The 10,884-nt window shown below is 39.6% G+C and overlaps 1 protein-coding gene across 1 annotated transcript; it reads right to left on the reverse strand.

Annotated features, from left to right (window-relative positions):
• Window positions 1–1,077: 1,077 nt before the first annotated feature.
• Window positions 1,078–9,291, reverse strand: LOC310939779 (bile salt-activated lipase-like; the record flags this gene model as incomplete). The annotated part of the gene is made up of 12 exons (XM_083904618.1): window positions 1,078–1,171; window positions 2,121–2,228; window positions 2,525–2,722; window positions 2,879–3,082; window positions 4,429–4,612; window positions 4,697–4,820; window positions 4,906–5,013; window positions 5,205–5,335; window positions 6,721–6,918; window positions 7,293–7,412; window positions 8,992–9,139; window positions 9,238–9,291. 12 exons carry the CDS (start codon window positions 9,289–9,291, stop codon window positions 1,078–1,080), a joined length of 1,671 nt encoding a protein of 556 aa, XP_083760744.1.
• Window positions 9,292–10,884: the final 1,593 nt, after the last annotated feature.

Consider the following 10,884-nt stretch of genomic DNA (forward strand, 5'->3'; position numbering starts at 1 on the left):
GTCTGTCTGTCTGTGACGATCATATCTCGCTGACCATTAGTCAGATCGCCCTAAGATTTTGGATATGGGTTGAGCATGGCCCGATGGTGTGCATCCTTGATTTTCATAAATTTTTGTTGATTTATCACTCTGAAATGAAGTCGGTGTCCATTCACCAATACGCGATACACATATTTATTTAGCATTAGCATGCTACTATACTGCGGCTAACTTTGTGTACCTGTTTCCAAAGGTAAACTAACGAGGTTACGATTACCATTAGGGTAGGGCTAACTTAATACAAACCCTGTGCAACCTCATTAGGCACAACGCAATTTTTTTTAATTTAGAGCATAATTAGCATTAGCGTAGCTAACTGTTGTGACCAGGCAGGCAGCGGCTCACCAGCAGCAGCAGCAGCAACTAACCCTTACCATAACTGAAAAATCTTCTTCAGCTCCCACTATAGGAATACATACCGCCTACGGACACTGCACTAGTTATATAAATTAAGCTGCAGGCTGAATAAAACCTGACAGACTTTGGACATGCCTGTACTACACAGTAAAAATAAAAACACTTAATTGCCTGTTTAACATGTCAAGTATAGACGAACTCTGTTAGTAAATGTTGGATAAACTCTTCCAGTAGACTATCCACCAAAACTTTATTCAATCAGGAGTCACAACTCAAAAAACCGGTTAGGCCGTTTGTGCATGAATAAATGCTCCACCTCCTCATATGAGGTGATGTAGGGAGGAGGGAGAGGAAAGCTAACAACATCAAAACTTTCCAACTTATGATCGTTTATTGACAAGAGAACAGGTTTACTCAAGTTTACTGATGCAACATTTCCCTTACAATTCCCTTCTCATTTACTACTTTTTCACAGTAAAAGGTTCATGGATGTTGTGAAGGAGGACATAAAGGACAGTTGGTGCAACAGAAGAGGACACAAGGAAGATGAGACCCCTAAAGGGAGAACCCGAAAGAAGAAAAATGATACATTTAATGGTTTATTATTATTTTATCATTACAATTATTCAAGTAAAAATCCTTCATACATTTGTAATTAACAGCCAAAAAATAACAGTGGCATCAACAGTTTCCTCCCTTGTCTTCGTCTCTTATGGTTGGCAGGAGGCAGTAAGTTTGTGTCCAGTAGTCGACATAGTTTGATCTCAGGTCGTAGCTGCAGACAACACATTAGACAAAATAAACACAGTCACAATCGTGGATGCCTGGTTAGGTGTTGGTTAGTGACTATGAAGGATAAATATAGTAAAACTCAGTGAAATAGAGCATGTGTGGCAGATAGTTAAGCACAGTCATGTAGAGTCACAGTAGAGTGCAGAATCTTGAAATCAATGTCGAGATCATAGAACAACCTAAAGTTTTCATTTGCAGCTCAACCCAAGTGCAATCATAAAAAAACAATCTATGTTACATGTCAAAGGCACAGATCAAAAAACAAAGTTTGGCAAAGGACAATAAGATAACTAAGGTACAATCAAGCAATTAAGAGTTTAGTAACCTGATAGAAGAAGGTATTGAGGATTTTGAATATATATATTAGTGCTTAACAGCGTAAGCACTGTAGCTGGGGAGATCCATGAGAGGGTTAGAAATCAAAAGCATTAAAATGAGAAAACATAATGGGACAAAAAGAAATCAAGGGACATTTAGAATAGATAAAAATGTGTGATTAATTGCCATTAACCGTGAGTTAACCATAAAATTAATGCAATTCAACATTTAATCGTTTGACAGCACTAATATATATACTAACAAGATAAACATATTTATGATGGATTCAATACTGCCAAAAGGTCTGCTTATCCCCTCAGGTAGCCCACAGTGCTGTGTGAGTGTGAGGGGGAGTGGCTACAGTAGAGCAGTGAAATACAATGTGTGCTTCTTTTACTGTTATATTTAACGACATCTTTTGCACTACTTATCCAAACAACATCAAACTTGGTACTGCACGTATTCATGCCTGTAGCAAGACATCTGTCAAGTTTGAAATCAATCGAACCATCGGTTCAAGAGATATGCGAATAATACAGACCAACAGACAGACATTCCTGCAAAGTATAGATATGTATTTGTGTAGAAGAAGACAGTAGAACATAGTCATGTACCTGACAGAGTATTTGTTCATCTTGTGGTCAATGGTCAGGTAGGGCTGGTGGTATTTGGTAAAGTCAGGCCAAGGCACTGGGACTTTATTATCACCTCTACTGGGATCACTGAAGAGGAGGAGAAAATCCTTTTAAAGAGTAGACACAACACAACTGCCCCAAGGGTTTAACCGGTTTGAACCAAAGTTAACATTTCTGATCAAGTCAGACCAGTTCAATCATTTTAGCACACCAGCTGGGATGACTCAAAGTGGACAGATTTTGTCTCATATCATAATGGACTAGTAGTCATGAGGGACTTAGCAGACAGTTCAGACGACTTCAGACCCGTATTTTTCTGGTCTGTGAGGAGCTACAGTCAGATGTTGACCTGGTTGTGTGTACAGTGTATGCTGGAAGTTTACCCAGTCTTGGCAAAGTTGGTCCAGTATGCGATCATGTAACCAGCCAGGTCTCGATGTCGTGGAAAGTAGATCAGCGGGATGGAGAAGGGTTTACCAAACAGGTACTGCAGTTCCTCAGCGTGCTCTGCACCCACCCACCGAGGGAATCCAGGGATTCGTGTCTCCATATTGAAGAGGTAGGAGAAGGTACGGGCACCACTGAAGGACAAACCAGGGGGAGAATAGGAGATTTATACCATTTTAGAGTTGAACATTAGTTTAAAAGAAAGGAAAATATTTCCCTGCACTGTGTAATAATAATAAATAGAAATCGCATCTGTTCTTCTAAACTGGATTCCTCTACCAATCACTGACCTGGAGTTGTTGGCATGCAGTTGGAGGGCAATCTGTGTCGGGACCAGGAAAAGGAAGTCAGTCTCGATGTCAGCCACTGTTTTCTTCACCATAGCTTGGTCTGGAAATGGCCCCCAGAGCGATGAATACACACTGTAGGATGAGTCAATGGCGGCATTCCCCTTCTTTTTGGTTATCCCAGCCAGGAGACCCTTTACTTCCTCCCTAAGGACCAGGAGATGTGCTGGTTAAATACCATATCAACACATTTACTGTCAAAGTATCACCATAACAACTTCATAGTTCATACATTTAAAAGGAAAGACCAGGGTTTGTTTGTTTGCTCAATGTGAGCTGGCTCATCAGCACTGACTTAGTTGAGCACAGTGCCATTCCCCATAATCAGCTTGAGCTAAGGATGCTCACTGAGAACATGGCTGCATGAGGGACATGAGGAAAAACATATTTGATCTACTTTCCAAAGGCTGATCTAAGAATATTTATATGACTGTCTTGAGTCAGCATTATCTTAAGAATATGTTCTGTTTCATCTGTCTGAAAACTTAAGTTTGGAAACCGCTCACTGTTTCGCATTTTTAGTTCATTGAGACACAAGAATGTCGGTCTAGTGCTGCAATATAGACTTCAGAGAAAACAGGTGACTGAAGGAGGCAACAGTAAAGTCTTAGGGTGAATTCCAATTCCTTAGGGTGAATTCCAATTCCTTGCTTAATTCCTTGTGCGCTCCCGCTAGTGCAAGTGCTGTCCCGATTCTCAGAAAAATTAAGTTGAGGGGCAAGTTTAAGGGCTGTATCGCTCTCAATATTGAGATTTTCCGAGACCACACTTGGGAGCAAGGGCTACCCAGAATGCATTGAGTGTTATCACATAAGAAAGATGGCGTCGAAAGCAGCGAAGCGAGTGCGATACAAATTAAGTATTTTCTTAGTTAATAGAGATATAAAAATGATGAAAACCATTGTATTATCTTAGTTTAGGCCCATATTATGGATTACTGACGTCATTGTTTGCGTAACATTTATTTTTATTTTACGATCTTTTGTCAATAGCCGGCCGGTGCGGACACACGATTGTTTGCTATCGTTTACTTTTCAATAAGCCGTGGTGTGTGGTAACTGTCAGCTGAATATGTCTGTGGTTGTGGTATTTGTATGAGTATCATCTTATAACTAACTGACAACATAATAACTTGACTGAAATAAAATAATAAATAAATAATCGTGACGTAAATGTGTTCTTCTTCTTTTTTGGAGTTGACAGACTGGACGCAGTTTTCGCGTTATTCTGCCCCCCACAGAAGACGTATCTGCATTTAAGGGTGTCCCATTTCTAAGTGACAAAATAACCCTCAACACTTGGTTTTGAGGGCCAGTTAAGATTAAGGGTTGAGCTTGAGGGTTAATATAGGAATTGGAATTGGCCCTTAGTCTCAGTCTTAGCCATATCTGGCTGATGGTCCTGGTATTGACAGCAGTAAATGTTTACTTCAGCCCAGTCTGAGAGTCTGATTGAAGACTCCAGAACACCCCCCCTAGTGTTGCTGTACTAACACAGTGGTGGCATTTCTTATGTTGATAGAGGGAACGTCAACTCCAGCAAAAAAATGGCCATCCATGCTGTTGACTCCAGCCATGTAATCAAATTTTGCAGCGTTGTGGAAGAGATGTCTGGGCTCATCTGGGATAAAGTCACCATCAATCACCGGAGCGAGTTCCAGCAGGTCCATGACGACGCCTGCAGAGGGGACAGACAGTGACTGAGACAGGACATCGAACAGGGCTCGTCTTTGCCGTAGTCTTGTGTCCCTGCTGGTCTGACCTTTTCCCAGAATCAACAAGACGTCTATTTTCCCTGCCATGGTTAAACCGACTGTGTCACTCATCTTCAGGCAGGTCACCATCACATCCACATCGGACCTCAAACAGCCAACTTTACGGGCAATCTGCAGAGACACAAATACAGTATGTCCAGACGTTAGGTTCAACACAAAACCACGTGAGAAAATCACGTTCCATTGTGTCTGTCACCTTTTTTGTGAGGGACATGGGGTTCCTCTGAAGGCCCCAGGGACAGAGGGACACACCAGACTGTGTGATTGCTCTGCGGAATAGCCCTTTATTGTAGGGGGACAGCATCTGGGAACAGAGACAGAAAGAGACCGATTAGACGGGGAGTGTGGTTATATGAGGTACCAACACATAGTCAGCACAATCTAAATAAGATGTACATCATCTATCTATATATATGTATATGATAGACAAGTAATAATAATAATAATAATAATACATAACACTTCCTGTTGTCAAAACTCTCTTCAACCTCTGACCTGGAAACTGGCGCTGACAGCTCCAGCTGATTGGCCAAAGATGGTCACGTTGTCTGGGCTTCCCCCGAATGCTTTAATGTTCCTGTGGACCCAGGCGATGGCAGCATGTTGATCCCACAGACCATAGTTACCTGAGAGGTAACAAAGGTTGTCTCTGGTTTGACTGTGTTTCCACACACAAAAATAAAAAGTTCAGTAAATACAACCAGACCCATGTGATCGTGCAGGTCACCACCACTTGTCATATCTGAGGACTGTTAGCGTCTGAGTTCAAAGTGTATTTGCTAACACTCAGATATGACACCAGATACACCGCACCTCTGATACGAGACAAGCTGGGAAATCACCAGAAGGTACTAGCACATGCAAGCTTAATCTGGAACATGGGGCTGTGGCACTTTGATTGAGAAGACGTCACCCAGTTACAGTTTAATCATCAGTTCACTGTTTACTTCTGAATAAGAATGACTCACTGTAATTGTGTTTGTGATGGTAATAATCAGGGGTCTCAAACTCCCCCCAATCCATTACATGCGGCCCCCCACTTAATTTCATGTTATAATGAAAACATGGCCCACGACCTCACCGTCTTATAAACACAGTGTGTAGCTGAGGCACAGCTGCCAGCGAGGTGAATATAATAAAATATATGTTTGCTAGCAATGTTTTTTATACATTTTTATCAAATAAGACATTGGGTCATAATTATGCCATTAGTAAATGTATCATATACAAAATTCAATTACATATATAAATACACTTGTTAGGGCGCGAGCCACGAATGGCAGTGGCTGAAACGGCTCCTGGTACGAATTTTAATTAGAGTTGGCCCCACTATTATTTATATAATTTAAAATAAAGGTCTGTTTTTGATATTAATACATTCATTTTGCATCATTAATAGTATTATTAAAGGTGCATTATGTAATAAGTCTAAAGCAACTGGCCATAAAATCCTCCTAATATGTCACAGAGACTCAGGAATAATGTTCATATAACAAACTGAACTCACCAACAACAACAGTACAACCAAAATATTTGCATTCAAAAAAATATGTTTTGAAATCATGTTTTGGCATGTGGCGCCACCTACCACCATCTACCAATCATTGCAGTCAGTAGAGTCTCAGCTGCCGAGCAACCACGGGTTGCCAGTTACGTCCGAAAACGAAACCTAAAAGACCTCAGTATTTTGAATTTGAATGTAGTAACCGTTTTTGGCCACATTCTTACATATGGCACCTTTAAGTGTGATGTCATGATGCAATATTGTGAACAGTTGTTTTTTTTCTCCCACTTTTTGTTCTCTAGGCCGGCCCCTCTTGACTACAATAGATGTGCATTGGCCCCCAGGTCATTTGAGTTTGAGACCCCTGATATTAATCATTTAAAAAAATGCCTCTCCGGAATAACGACAATACCATCATATCATACCCATGTCTATTTCTGAATTAGGTCTACTGGTTTTTTTTTTTTTTGTGATGTGATGTTTTTTGTTGCATTCTTGTTGTCACACCTGGTAATCGGGAGTCTCCGGTGCTGAGGAAACCCATTGTACCAACTCTGTAGTTCACCGTGACAATGATGACCCCGCCTCTGTCAGCCATTTCTTTCCCGTCGTAAAGTGCATCTCCGAGGAACTCCACGTCGTTTGACGCGCCCAACAGGAACGCACCACCAAACAGGTAGACCATCACAGGGAGGCTCTTTGACACTGGACACAGAAACGGAGAAAGTTAAACAAACTTCCTCTGTGGTACCAAATACCAAATATTGCTGGCACTTGAATGAATGAAGGTATGTTGAGAAGCCCCTGTTTATCAAACACTTGATAATGCATGGAATAAGTGTGTGCGTCTTTGACTGCAAGTAGATGACTGGGTCAGCAAACACGTTTATTGCAATCCATCCATCCATTTTTAACTCCTTTGTCCTCTTCAGGGTTGCAGGGGAGGTGGAGCCAATCCCAGATGACACAGGCAGAGCACAGCTCACCATAGATACATGTCCGATTCCTCCGCGTGCATGTGTGTTCAAGCGTGCATGTAGGAGTGTGTGTGTGTGTGTGTATGTGTGTGTGTCACCTACATGATCCTCTTTGTGGAACAAAGATGTTAAGGTAGAGACAGTCTTCGCTGCCTTGGGTTTTTGTCTGCAGCAGCGTCACCTGCAGGCAGCGATCCCGATATTTTGTGGCCTTCAGGATTCCTGGAAACAAGAGAAACACTGAAAGAGGCTCACAGAGGCAGCAATCTTGATTTGTATAGCATTTCTCAAAACAAAGTAACACAGTGCTTTTTAGAAGTGATTTAAAAGATGTCCCTGATTAAGCCTCATACCAGTGGACAGGAAGTTTCAGAGCCGGGGGGGGGGGGGTATTTCTTACAAAGTCAACCACAGAATTTAAGACTACACTCAAATTCACAAGGTATACTTTCATCAAAGTAGCTGGAATCTTGCCAGGGCTTTTTGGTTTGACCCTGAATATAGCAAATTGCCATAGTCTAAATAAGACAAAAAGAGCAGATCTGACTGAGAGGGAAAAGCTTTAATGCACCAAGATTATTAAAAGTACCTACTTTTGTTGTCCTCAGAGTTACATATATGAGAGTATCATCAGCATAACTGTGGTTCATATGTTCCAAAGACAGGATACTGCTGAAGTCTTTGAGAATGGCACACATTACCAAGGCTATTGAGGATGTTCTATTTGACAATTCAGACTGAAAACATCCTATTTTCTTTCAACATCTTTGATGGCTACCCAGTTCTTAGGCCAATCTATTATTGTAGCATGATCTACACTGTGAACTGTGTCAGTTGTAATTGTACTGTCGAGCAAGTCTCAAGTCTCAAGCAAGTCAAGTACTTGCTTAAAACAAGCAAGTTACAAGGAAAGTTATATGAATATGGAAGATGAAGATGATATTCCACATGTAAATTTGATAAAAAAGACATTTTTGATTCAATGAATGGGAGATTGAAGTCTGAATTGAGTCACAAGTGGCTTCGGTATAGATGTACTCATCATATTTAAACATTAAACAAAAAAGAAGAGAAAAAAATCTTTATCATTACCTTCAGTGAAAACCCAGCTACAAATCAACCTAATTATTAGATATTAATATTAACTGCAGTCAAACCTGGGATCGGCATACAATATTGCCGGGACATTATTAAACAACAGTCAGACACCTTGGTAAGAAAATGTGGAATTCTCCATTTCACATTGTATTTAAGTCTAATAAGTGCAGTTTCAACTAACTTTTGAAAAAGCCACTATCCCACATTTACCACAAACCTGTTTCTTAGCATTTCTAATGATCTACTGTAACTTAGACCAGAGAGAATAAAACTAGCCAACATTAAAGTTTCAACATAACAATAATACATTATTATAAATAATTGGACATTTTACATCCATATTAGATTCAAAGCCAGTTCTAAAATGCCTCAAACTTTATCTTTATCTTATCTTATTACATTATTATTTCATTATGAAATCTTATGAACCTTCCATAACTGTAGCCTCTCATATAGATCATCCATATATGGTGTTACGTCCTTTGGTGCGTTGCCAGATTTGTATGCAAGCCCGCCAAATAAGGGACACAATGCTTATCGTGTTTCAAACAACAAATCGTGAAGTTAACACCGCAATATTTTAGAAAATGTAAATATTCCGTAAAACAAAATGTGAAGCCATATCGACTTAAGACAGATTCAAATCAAGTCGTGTAACTCGAGTCCCCATATCTACTGTGTGTTGTTGTGTGTCAGGGGTTACCGCTCCATCCAGGGTGAGGTTTTGGTTTTTCCCACTTTCCAGGGACATCAGCGAAGGGGATTCCCTTAAAGACATCGACAGACCTGAAGAGGCCCATGTTGTGGCTCTTTCCCTCCACCTGCCCCCCCTCCGTCTGCACCACACCCAGCTAAACACATTCACAAATACATTATTAATGTCGTTAATATAATGGATAAAGTCATTCACAGTCACAAATTTGCCCAAATTGAAATTCATTTTACTCACTTTTGCAGCTGAAGCCAAATTCAGGCCGATGCTGAAGACGAGCAGCAGCATCATCTTCATCTGTTTCCCTGTTCACCTGAATGTCTCTGAATGTGCTTCACAAAAGTAAATACTGCTACTTATACTCTGGTGAAGAGGTGGAAACTTTTTTTATCTGCAAGAGAAGACATGAGAAGACACACAGATGCTGCACACACACACACAAACACACAGTGACTGCCTGCAACACAGCTCAGAATGTCCCCTTATCTGTAATCCCTATACAAATTCTAGCCAACTTAATTTAAAAAAAGGGTCATTTAAACGCTGTTTTAGATGCAGGAAAACACATTTTTATATTAGTCAGTTGGCAAATGATACCAACCATTTTTTTTATTTTATTTTATTTTATTTTTTTTAGCAATTGAATTATTAGATAGCTTCTTTAAAGTTTCGGGTCTTAGTCTCAATCTAAATTTGAATTAATTATTATCAAGATTGGAGAGGCTTAACATTCTTAAAATCACAGTAAATTGCACAGTCAGCATTTCAGTTCAATTCAATTGTATTTGTATAAAATCACAACATACATCATCTCAAGGCACTTCTAATCATCAATGACAAAAATGTTAAGAATGAATAACATTTTCAGGCAACTCATATCTTCGTATAAAACAGAAGGCATTTCCAGACGAGTTTATGCACGTTCAGCAATGGATGTATCTCATGAAATCTGAACAAAAATGTACAAGATCTTGTTTAATTTTATTTGGAAAAGGGAAAACTGTAAATGTAATGATTAACACGTTTAATACGGGAGGATGTAATGCTCGAGACTTCCACACTTTACGCTCCTCCTTTAAATCAAATGGATGAAAAGATACTTCATAAATCCTAACTTTGCTGTTCACTTATATACCAACATTTATGTTAAAATCTTTGTTTCTGAAGAACTGGGTTGATAATGGCATTATTTGTGTTAGTAAGTCAAACAAACAGGGAGGGTGAATTATTTCCCTATACTCTAAATTCCTTTCATAATATAATTTCCTGTCTTTGATGCTATTCCTTCATTAAACTGTTGTTGTCATCTGCAGTCCATAATAATGTGTACAAGAATTATACATGGGGAACTCTGAACCTTTTTTAGCACAAAGAGGAAATCGTCCATTGAGAGGATTCACTTAAAAATTTTGCACGGATGCTATACTGTTTATGTTAATTTGGTGAAATTTGGAATTAAAACTGACCATAGTTGTTCTTTATTGTTGCCGTGTAGATGAAACTCATGCATTTTGGGACTATTTTCTTGAACTGAAAACTTGATTTAATCTAAAGTTCGACAGAGTTTTTACGGTTTGGCTTCATAATCCCAAGTAAGATAGATTCTTAATCTGAACTGTATATTAGCTACATTTATTATTAGCTGAGATTGGCACAGCACCCCACCCTCATGTGGAGGATAAAGTGGTAGACTATAGATGGATGGATGTCGTCATGTTAATCTATTTTTTGTTGCTTGAAGGGAGCTGCTGTTGCGTCCTGTAGCCACTGGGTGTCACTAGAGAGAGGCCGTCTCATTGTTTTGTTTTTGTATCTTTTCATTGCATTGTTCACCTTCATCAGCAGTGGTGTTTACTTTCAAATATCATAAATGCCACTTTCTTA

Source organism: Microchirus variegatus (genome assembly GCF_963457635.1).
Source record: "Microchirus variegatus genome assembly, chromosome: 18".
Lineage (NCBI taxonomy): Eukaryota > Metazoa > Chordata > Actinopteri > Pleuronectiformes > Soleidae > Microchirus > Microchirus variegatus.